The 11,587-nt window shown below is 50.7% G+C and overlaps 1 protein-coding gene across 1 annotated transcript; it reads left to right on the forward strand.

The window, feature by feature from the left end:
• Positions 1 to 998: 998 nt before the first annotated feature.
• On the forward strand, positions 999 to 9,195 carry ZHX2 (zinc fingers and homeoboxes 2; the record flags this gene model as incomplete). The annotated part of the gene is made up of 2 exons (XM_081111315.1): positions 999 to 3,534; positions 7,713 to 9,195. The coding sequence occupies one exon, from the start codon at positions 999 to 1,001 to the stop codon at positions 3,528 to 3,530; it is 2,532 nt and encodes an 843-aa protein (XP_080967441.1). The 3' UTR covers positions 3,531 to 3,534; positions 7,713 to 9,195.
• Between the last annotated feature and the right edge of the window lie 2,392 nt (positions 9,196 to 11,587).

Here is an 11,587-nt window from a genome sequence, read left to right on the forward strand (position 1 = left end):
CCTCCATTACCCTCTCCCCAGATGTCAGCTATCCAAACACTTCTCCTTTAGCCACACAATGAAAGGTTCTATCTACATCAGCCCATGAATGTAGATGCTCAACATGGCCCAGCCCATCAGTCGTGGAAGGTGCATCTCTACAGTGTAGTATCATGCAGCCATTTTTAAATCATTATTTTGCTCCATATCTATAGAAATGGGGAACTTTTCAAGTGAAATGAAGGAACTATAATGTTGGGGGTAATGTTTTTCTCCTTTATACTTCAGTGCATTTTTCTGGATTATCTATAGTGATTTTATTTTTATGAATAGAAACAAAAGTTCATAACTGTTTTTTAATGCCCATACAAATGCCACTTGGTGGATGCAGGAAAGCGTCTTACTTCTAACATCCCAACAATTAAAGCGGCTTGAGAGCCCAGCCGCTTGTCATCTGCAGCTTTCCCTCCACCACCCCACCCACCACTCCAGAACTCAGTACCTTTGCTGCTTTTCTGTATCTATTAGTCTCTAAACATGACAGAGTGAGCTGCATCCTCATTTGCTTGTTTTGGGCCAGGTCCCACTTCCCTTGCAAGAGAGGGAAGAAAAGAAGAACGTAATCTTTCATTGTGGCGTGCGCCCACCCTCATGCTTACCTGGGTGTTTGCTCTGGGTGCCGTTTGGGATGGTTATGGGTGCAGCTCAGAAAGCAATGCTAGTTTCTTTTGCCTTGTAGAGAAACACTGACCCTATCTTTGTTCTTGTCCCACAGATACGATGCAGCCTCTTGTGTTTAACTGTTGGAGCAGTTACAATTTTCTGTGCTGAGATCATTCTGGAAACACTAGACTTCAGCATTGACGAAGCCAAAGTCATCGGAGGGGAGATAAAGCCAAGAGCCTTTCTTTGAACAAACAAATAAGTTTGTTCCAAAAGTTTTACTGCCCCCCTCCCTACGCGCCCCCCCACCCACCCACCCCTGCCCCAAAATAAGCCATCGCACGCAGGCAGGCAGCATGGCGAGCAAACGAAAGTCTACAACCCCGTGCATGGTTCGGACATCGCAAGTTCTAGAACAAGATGTGCCTGAGGAAGGAGACAGGGCCAAAGAAAAGGGGATCATCATGCCACAGCCTGAAATGGCCAAGGGCAGTTGGGCAGCGGAACCTGAAAACTCTTCCAAAGAAAATGAAGTGATAGAGGTGAAATCGACAGGGGAGAACCCCTCCAAAAAGCTCCAAGGCGGTTATGAGTGCAAATACTGCCCCTACTCCACGCAAAACCTGAATGAGTTCACGGAGCACGTGGACATGCAGCACCCCAACGTGATTCTCAACCCCCTCTACGTGTGTGCTGAATGCAATTTCACAACCAAAAAGTACGACTCCTTGTCCGACCACAACTCCAAGTTCCATCCTGGGGAGACCAACTTCAAGCTGAAGTTGATCAAGCGCAATAACCAAACTGTCCTAGAGCAGTCCATTGAAGCCACCAACCACATTGTGTCCATCACCACCAGCGGCCCCGGGAGTGGTGACAATGACCCTGGGATCTCGGTGAGTAAAACCCCCATCATGAAGCCAGGGAAACCGAAAGCTGATGCCAAGAAGGTGCCCAAGAAGCCCGAGGAGGCCACCCCCGAGAACCACATGGAAGGGACTGCCCGCCTGGTGACAGACGCAGCTGAGATCCTCTCGAGACTCGGAAGCGTGGAGCTGCTCCAGGAGTTAGGGCACGTCACGCCTTCTGTCCAGCTCCCACCAAACATCAACCTGGTCCCCAAGGTCCCCGTCCCGCTGAATACTACCAAATACAACTCTGCCCTGGACACGAACGCCACCATGATCAACTCCTTCAACAAGTTCCCTTACCCGACCCAGGCTGAGTTGTCCTGGCTCACAGCTGCGTCCAAACACCCAGAGGAGCACATCAGAATCTGGTTTGCCACCCAGCGCTTAAAGCACGGCATCAGCTGGTCCCCAGAGGAAGTGGAGGAGGCCCGGAAGAAGATGTTTAATGGCACCATCCAGACAGTCCCCCCGACAATCACTGTGCTGCCCACCCAGCTGGCCCCCACAAAGATGTCTCAGCCCATCCTCCAGACAGCTCTGCCATGCCAGATCCTGGGCCAGACCAGCCTGGTGCTGACTCAGGTGACCAGCGGGTCAACCACTGTCGCTTGCTCCCCCATCACACTTGCCGTGGCCGGAGTGACCAGCCACAGCCAGAAGAGACCTTTAGTGACTCCGCAGGCGGCCCCTGAGCCCAAGCGTCCACATGTCGCCCAGGTGGCTCAGGTGGCTCAGGTGCCAGAGCCCCCACCCAAGGTGGCGAGCCTTTCGCTGACCGCGGCCAGCGACCGCAAGAAGACAAAGGAGCAGATAACCCACCTCAAGGCGAGCTTTCTCCAGAACCAGTTCCCTGACGATGCTGAGATCTACCGACTCATCGAGGTGACCGGCCTTGCCAGGAGCGAGATCAAGAAGTGGTTCAGTGACCACCGGTACCGGTGCCAAAGGGGCATCGTCCACATCACCAGCGAAACCCTTGCCAAAGACCAGCTGGCCATCTCGGCCTCCCAACACGGCCGCACGTACCATGCCTACCCAGACTTTGCCCCACAGAAGTTCAAAGAGAAGACCCAGGGTCAGGTTAAAATCCTGGAAGACAGCTTTTTGAAAAGCTCTTTTCCGACCCAAGCGGAACTGGATCGGCTGAGGGTGGAGACCAAGCTGAGCAGGAGGGAGATCGACTCCTGGTTCTCAGAGCGGAGGAAGCTTCGGGACAGCATGGAGCAAGCGGTCTTGGATTCCATGGGGTCTGGCAAAAAAGGCCAGGATGGGGTGGCCCCCAACGGTGCTCTGTCTCGACTTGACCAGCTCACCAGTGCCCAACTGGTCAGTTCTCTGCCCAGTCCTTCACCAGCAATTACAAAAAGTCAAGAACAAGTCCATCTCCTGAGGAGCACGTTTGCAAGAACCCAGTGGCCTACACCCCAAGAGTATGACCAGTTAGCAGCAAAGACAGGCCTGGTTCGAACTGAAATTGTGCGTTGGTTCAAAGAGAACAGGTGCTTGCTGAAAACCGGGACCTTAAAGTGGATGGAGCAGTACCAGCAGCAGCACATAGCGGAGGACCACGGCTATGACACCCTGTCGAGGAAAGCTGTCAAGGCTGCCGTCACCGAGAGCCCGAAGAACGGGAGCGAGGTGGGCCTGCAATACCACAAGGACCCCAAAAAGCTCTGCGAAGAGGACTTGGAGAAGTTGGTGCCCAGGGTGAAAGTGGGCAGCGAGCCAGCAAAAGAGGGTTTGCCAGCAAAGCCCTCAGAGGCCACCTTGGACAGGTCAGAGGGCAACAGCCGAGAAGGCCAGGGGAGTGGCGAAAACGGGGAGTCAGGCGTTGTGGATTGGGTGGAGGTGACGGTCGGAGAGGAGGATGCCACCTCTGACCGGTCAGACAGCTGGAGCCAGACTGCCCCGGAAGGCACCGCAGAGCTGGCCGACTCGGACTCCGACAGCGTCCCTCCCGAGGCTGGCCAGGCCTAGACAGGTAAAGCCACCTGTTTCCCCCGGGCAAGGAGGGGAGGATGCTGGGTTTCTTTCTTTTGGTTGCCAGAGCCAATGGAGTTCGTAGGGTACAGAGAATGTTGACAAAGATGATGGGTTCTTTATTTTTTTTTTGAAAGGAAGAAAAGTAGGGGCTCATAGATTTCATGTTCTTATTTAAAAGGCTGCGCTAATGGGTGACAGCCCTGTGGCCTGTGGCCTGTCTGGACACCACCCTTTGGGCCTGTCCATTCTAAAGTCTAGTTGCAGTTGTAATCGCCTGTTTTGTGATCGCTGCTCTAAGAACAAAAACAAACAAGAAAAGGATGTGTCCTTTCCTTTTTTTCTTTTCTTTTTGGATTTTTAAAGGGTAAGTATCTACGTTTACTGGCTATAGACTTGGGGTCGTTTCTATTAACCTGAAAGGTTTGGGCATTTGCCTTGTCATGGTGAATGGAAGGTGCCCTGTGTATCTCATTAAGTAACCCTGCTCCTAGCTCTGCTGATTGGGTCCCCCAAGCCCCTTCAATCTGGACGAGACTGGTGTAAATTAGGCCCGTGGAGCCACAGAGGCCTGGGAAGGGAGGTTGCCATGGTTACTAATGGCCATGTCATCCACATAATGGGACATGCCACCCAAGCCCTTGGTGTTTGTGCTTCACAAGAGGTCTGTGCAAATCAAGGCCAAAAGCATAGCAGCTTGCTTGGTGGTACACTTAGAAAAGATGTCAGAGGTGGGCGTGGGGAGTAGGAGGGAGAAGGACGCAGGAGGGAAAGATCCACCTTGGCCAAAGCACAAAAGCCCTCCCCGCCCCCATGTCATCGTTAAAAATAATAAAATAAAGGTACGGACTTCCAGAATGATTGAAAAAGTCCCAAAGGGAGCCTGGAAATGACCATGCCTCTTTATTAATGAATTTGGACAGCTGTGGCTGGCCATGTCACTCATTCATTCATTTATCCAGTAATAAAATGAGGCACCTGGCAAAAAAAATAAAGTCTTCTGGAAACCTTCTTTTAGCCAGTTCCTTCCGGTATGAAAAGAGCAATTTAATGAGCAGCCAATCACAGAATGGCGTCAAGCCTTCCTCCAAGGAAGGAGGAAGCAGTAATGGGTTGTGGATCAGGAAGCAGCTCAGAGGGAGGGGGCATGACAGGAAGAGGGCTAAAGGCTGCTGATGTCACCAATAGTGCCAGCTACCCACCTCCGTCTGGCTGCCTGGGTTTTGTCCTCCCTCTGGCCACTTTCTTGCAAAACCCTACCAGTCTGGCCCCTCTCTCTCTTGATAAAGTGGAAGAGAAATGGGTTTTGTCCAATCAGAATCTGCCTGAAAACTCCTAGTTTTCCTTATCTGCTGTCCTTGACCTTTTCTGATACATGATACAAGTCTACATGATTGCTTTAGACCAGTGGTTCTCAACCTTCCTAATGCCGCGACCCTTTCATACAGTTCCTCATGTTGTGGTGACCCCCAATTTCATTGTTACAAATTGAACATAATTAAAGCATAGTGATTAATCACAAACACAATATGTAATTATATATGTGTTTTCCGATGGTCTTAGGCGACCCCTGTGAAAGGGTCGTTCGACCCCCAAAAGGGTCGCGACCCACAGGGTGAGAACCGCTGCTTTAGACAGTAGGGTCCAGTTCAATTTGACAAATGCATCCTGAACACCTACTGTGTGCCAGCCCACGCTCGTAGACTCATCTGGAGTCTGCCTAGTGAGTTTCAAATATGACCCCATTTGCTCAAATTCTGTTGAGCCACCTGGGTAACATTCAGTGAAGGGAAAAGGGCAGGAAGGGGCAGTGACCCCTCTGATTCCTTCTGTCTTGAGCCTCCCTGAGAGCAATGAGGGGAGACTTACCTGACCTATAAGTCTCAGCAGTTTCCCCAACCCCAGAGCCCCCCAAACTGCTACGGGGAAAGAGCTTCTGCCAGATGTGCCAAAGTTGACCGAGGCCTGGTGTGGGGATGACTGTGAGTGGAATGGGCTTTTCCCTATCCACTGGGAAATCGCTTACTCCCTCTCCATGCCATTGTATTGTCCTTCTAATTAAAATCAGGCCATGCCCCCTCTTATCGAAGGCAACTTGCCTCAGAAATATGATTGAGAGATAATAGATCACTATCACAGTGCTTGTTTTTCTTTCCCATGGAACACAGTGTTATTCTCTCCTGAGTCCGAAGGGCTTGGGGAAATCCCTACAGGGAAAATGAAAGAGAAAGAGAAACGGAAAGCTATCGAGTGGGGAAAGAATTCTAATTGTTTCGTGTTTCCCCAAAGGGTAAAATAATAGAGAAGCAGATTTTGCTACAGAATTAGGGACAGCACTTTTTAACATCCCAAGTGGTCCCCGAGGTAGAAAGGGGCGGCTGTGGGAGGCAGTGGGTTCCCTGTCCTGGGCGGAGTTCAGGGGGAGGCTGGGCATCCACGCGGCAGAAATGTCTGAATAGTGGCCGTGAGGAAATGGGCGTGATGGCCCTGCAGTTTCCTCCCAAGGCGGAGACCTGCTGCTCTGGGCCCAGGTGGCCCATCGGGTCACTGGCCTCTGCTGTTGGGGAATGCCTGTGACCAAGGGGTAAGATTCTGGGTAGAAACCCAAGAGGTTAAAAAAGCAATATTAGCAAGAGGCCACATGGTCAAAATCGCTGTGACACTCTTAAAAAAATAAGCCTGAAATGTGAACTTATCCTGAGTGGGCCAGACACGGTGTAGGGAGGGAGGGACGGGGCCAGCAGTGAACACTGGGCACCGTCCATGCCGCCGCGGGCCTCGTAAGATGTACAATTAGCCAGGCAGTCTGAGGACAGCTGTGCTGGGGAAGGCCCGGCACAGGCACACTCAGCGAAGAGAGCTGATGGCATCTGGGACAAGGCCTTTCGGGGAAGTGGCCTGCAAGCTGGGATTTGCTGGGGGGAAGGCGATTGGGCCCAGACGAAGACACCAGCCCTGCCTCTGCTTCCTCTTCCTCTGTTCCGAGCAAGCGTCTTCCCAGACTCACTGTGAGAGAGCTGCCCGCCCCACAGCCGAGTCCCGCCCAGGGCTACACACCCTGCACAAAGCCAAAGGAGACTGCAAGTGCAGCGGTTCCTGCAGACATCTGGGATCTCTGCAAAAGCCGAAAAAAAGGCGCTCTGTCCCTTTCTCTGAATCATCCCTTTGGTCTTGCAAGGTGTTGTTTTTATATTTTTTTAAGGGCCTTGTTCAGCATTTCTTCCTTATGAATGCATATGCTTGGAGAATTCTGCATGTTCATGTCCATAAGAAATTACACAGGGAAGGAGAAAAACCTCATTGCCAGATAGAGAACCACCTTAGTTTTGAGGTTTACCTAAAAAGTGGCAGCTTCTGCCAATCACTTGAAGAGACAGGGGTCAGTTTCGTTTATGAGACAGGAGGAAAATGTGTGTTCTCTCACGCGTGCGCACACACACACACATACACACACACGAATTTGCTTACGCCTAAGGTCCTGATTTTACATTTAAGCCTTCCTTGAGGAAAAATGAAGCAATATTTCTGGAGCACCTGCCTGTTTTTCACGGCTGATCTGTATCCCTCTCAGAAGCCGTTGGGGTATGAATTATAAAGTGAGTCAAGTTTGGGGAGCTTCACTGGCCTCAGCACGCAGCTAGGAGGTGGGGAGATCCTGGATCAGCTTTCTGGTTGAGGGAGAGAAGAGCAGTCGCTGTCCACTCAAAGAGACGGATGCTGTTATCACCCGTGTCTTACAGACACAGAAACACAGCCCTTGGCAGAATAAGTCACGTGTGCACTGCCTCAGGGCCAGCAGGTGGGCAAGGTCAGAACCGGAATCTCCATTTGTCTGATTCCAGAGCCTGTGAGCAGACACTGCGACTGGCTGCCTGTACAGGAATCATCAAGGGGCTCGTAATGATGCAGGAATCACACAGGTCACCCCCCTGTGATCCCCTAGGAAGCCACCCTGGTTCTGAGGCTGCCTCCTAATCTGGTCAGATTGTGCTCAGGAAACACTTTAAAACCGGCCCCAAACTTGAAGGGTGTTTGTTCATCTCTCCTCCTGTCCCCATTCCCCTCCCTCCCCCCAACACCCCTCCCCCCCCCACTGGCTTTGGAAGGGGTCATTTCCAGCCCCAGCCACCAGCCACCATCTCCCTGACATCTTGTCTCTGGTTTTGTGTCATCTTCTAGGGAAGTCGGTCAGAACGGCTCTGTCTGTGAAGAAAGAAGAGAACTCCCCTCCCAGGCCTGCGGGGCCACCTGGCCAGAGACTCCAGCCGCACCTAGTTAGCTGGCCTGTCCCTGCAGGCACGGACCGAGCGGCGTCACAGGCGCCTCCCAGAGGACCGGTGGGAATTGTTCATCGTGCCAAAGTCCTACCACTGCGTTTTCAATGGGTCCTTGTAAATAGTTGGCTCCTCTGCCCTGTCCCCCACCTCTTGCTCCACGGGAACCAATTTGTACAACGTGGGGATTTTGCTACCTTTTTAATCGCGGGCAATTTCCATCTCCAGCACTATCATCGGGAGGTTTTTCCCAGGAGGCGGGGGCTGGTCACACGCGCTTTTTTTTCCCCTTCCTTTTCTTTTTTATTTTATTAATTTGGGGAAAGGGATAATATTAGCATTAGTGCCATTATATCTACTGGATTTTAGGTAGGGAGAGTTCATTTTTAAAGGTGGATTGAAATTTGGGAGATTTCTCGGGGAGGCGTCGGACTCAACTTGGAGAGAGTTTACAGAGGGCAGATCTTCCAAATCAAATCTGTTTCCACTTCTCCGCCAGCCGCCTCTGGGATCCCGGGGCAGCCACGCACAATGCTTTCCCAGCGGCCTCCTGCACGTCTGGTTTCTCAATGGCCTGGCCTCTGAGTCAGACCTGGGGCCCAGCCATTGCCGGGCGACCTGGGGAGCAGGTGGCTGTCCTTTTAAAGCACCTTTTTAGATACTCACAGAAAGGGCTCCCCCCTTTGTAGCATTGTCATTACTTTTATAAAATGGCAACAAAAAGAGATCTTCCTCTCTAGATGGTACAAAGATGAACCGCGTTGGTTTTCGTTTCTGTTCCTAACTGCCTTTTCTCAGTGTGGTATTTGACAAGATTTCAGCTTGAAGCCTCACCATGAATTGATTTTTTTGTTTGTGTGTTCGTTTTGGGCCAATTTTAGACTCCTGAGTGCGCTTTTCTTCCCAGTTAGTTCTAACTTTTAAAGAAGAACCAAGAGACATATCTGGTGTACATGTTGCAATATGAATTGTGTGTGCAACCCACCCACCCCCCATTTGAGTACATTGCACAAATAAAATGCTAGGGAGTTTGGAGAAAAACACACAATTTTTCTAACTTGTTGCTCCTTTGCTGTAACTCAATAAAGCAAAGACTAAACATTTTTATAACCTTTTCCTCTGCTCCTGGTCCTTTCATTTCTGTCTGGCTCCCAGGCCGTGGCAAACTCCCTCACTGGGCATGGAAAGGGGTGTTTGTGAAAGGAGGGCACACTGGAGGAAGCTGGATGCAGGTCTGAGATGACATTCCAGGCACCTGTGCCTCTGGCTTTGGGGACTTTGCTATATGCAATCGGTCCTCTCCTTACCACCCGTTGACCTCCAAATTTCTCCTATTCACCCCACACCAAAAAAAAATCCAAAATAATCTAACCTGCACTCTTCTTATTAAAAAAAAAAAAAAAAGAAAGAAAGAAAGCCATAGCCGGTATTGCTCAGTGGATAGAGCGTCAGCCTGCGAACTGAAGGGTCCCAGGTTTGATTCCAGTCAAGGGCACATACCGGGTTGTATGTGCAGTAGGGGGCGTGCAGGAGGCAGCCAATCAGTGATTCTCATCATTGATGTTTCTATCTCTCTCCCTCTCCTTTCCTCTCTGAAATCAATAAAAATATACTTTAAAAAAAACCACACACACACAGTAAAACGTGGCTGTAGCTCCCTCATTTCCTGGTCCCTGCCTACACTGCCTCTCCTGTCGGTGCTCTCAGTACTAGAACTTCCACAGACCCCCATCCCCAATGGTGCCCTGCCCTTCCAGCCCAAATCGCCTCCAGCTTCTTCCTTGGCAGGTAGCTGCTTCCCCACCTGCTTCTTACACCCTTGTAGTCTGCTTGCTACTCTCAAGCTATTTAAAGAAATTCTTCAAGTAAGGCAGTGTGCGAAGTGATCGAATGCCTGAAGAAAGCAAAGGGAAAACCTTGCCAGAATGTTTGTCTTTTGATTTTAATATCTGTACCAAAGAGAAGCCTTGGTCATTGGTTGCAGTGAAAATACAGAGAGGACAGCTGTGCTCTTGAAACCACCCAAGTTATCTTTCCTCTGTGGGGAATGACTAAAGGGGGGCAGAAACCAGGAGAGAGGTTCTTAAAGCAGAGTAGCTGGACGGGATTCTTAATGAAGTGGGAGACAGCAGTGAGGCGGAGTGAACATGCTGGTTTGTCTGCCCTGTTCCCCTTTGCCCTAGGGGACACGTGTCTCCCCCTCCACTCATCTGATTCTGGGGGCTGCGTGATAGTGTCCTACCCCCTCCCGCAGGCCAAGCCCTGGCACGCCAGCCCCTATTCACAGATCTGGGCGCAGTGTGATACAGGAGCAGTCTGAGGCTGGAGGAAAGAGCTCCCTATTCCATTTAGATGATGATGAAGGTGATAATATTAGCCCGGAGCCACCTGCCAAGCCCCTGCTGGACAGAGTCTGTAGGTAGAAAGAATGAGGACACCAATTTCAAGAAAAGAGGCAAAGGGGCCCAGCCAGTGTGGCTGAGGGGTTGAGTGTCACCTCATGAATCAGGAGGTCACAGTTCAATTCAAGGCACATGCCTGGGTTGCGGGCTTGACTCCCAGTAGGGAGCGTGCAGGAGGCAGCCCATCCATGATTATCTCTCATCATTGATATTTCTCTCTCTCTCTCCCTCTCCCTTCCTCTCTCTGCGATCAATAAAAACATATAAAATTTTTTTAAAATAAAAAAAGAAAAGAGGCAATGAAAGGAGAAAGATGATTGATAACGACGGTGTTAGTGGTGATAACAACAATGGCAACTTCATTTGAGTCCCTGACCATGTCCATCTCCCTATCTTTTCAGTTTCATAAACACCTACTATTCCTGTTTTCATTTTAGCTGTAAACCTTTTGAGTTGGGTTTCTTTCACTCGAAACTCAGTTCGGATTGCTTGATGAAATTATTGAATAAAAACCAATGGAAAGACAATAAATGGAAATAGCCATGTGTGGCTCCCAGCTGGAGGCTCATCTCTAAGTCTTTTCTTCTCAGTGTGCGTTCCCTGAATCAGCAGCACCAGCATCACCAGGGAGCTTGTTATAAACCCAGAATCTCCGCCCCCATCCCCCGACCTGTTGAATCAAAGCCTGCAATTTGACACCATCCCCCAGTGATTCACAAGTTCATTCAAGTTTAAGAAACCCTGCTCTGAAGGCATTGAACAGCCACCCCCGCCCCCTCCTCCAGCACACTGGGGAGAGCTGGGGGTGGGAGGAAGAGGGAGGGAGGTGGGGATCTAATAATACACCACTGAGCCTGTTTTCAGAGTGTAGACTCCAGCGCCCTGGGGAGCAGGAAGAGAGAGGCAGGAACGGGATTGAGAACACATGGTGCACCAGTTGTGGCTGCACTTGTCCTTCCAAGCCACCTGGTGCGCAGTCACTTCCAATCAACAGTTCTAGAAATGACAGCTCTCTCTGGCCTGCCACTGTACAACGTGGAGAGAACCAGGATGGAGGTCAGTTCCCTCCTGCTGGTTCCTGAAAGCTCCCGTCTGAGGGGCCTCCCAGCTGATGTACTTAGGAGCCACCTCAGAGGCTCTGTCCTCGCTCTGGGAGAGGTGGGGGTGTTGATCAATTAAAGTGACTGAAAAAGACATCTGATCACATCCTAGGACATGTTGCAGGTCAGGCATCCTGCTAAGTGTAGGGGGCACATTGCCCTTGACTTTGAGGAAGAGGGAGACAAAGGTGTCCATCAGTCATTCCAACACCTTCCCCCAGAACAAGCGCCTCAGTCTGGATCCGTGCAGGAAAGAGACGGGACTCTGAAACCGGGTA

This window comes from Myotis nattereri (genome assembly GCF_964212035.1).
Source record: "Myotis nattereri genome assembly, chromosome: 17".
NCBI lineage: Eukaryota > Metazoa > Chordata > Mammalia > Chiroptera > Vespertilionidae > Myotis > Myotis nattereri.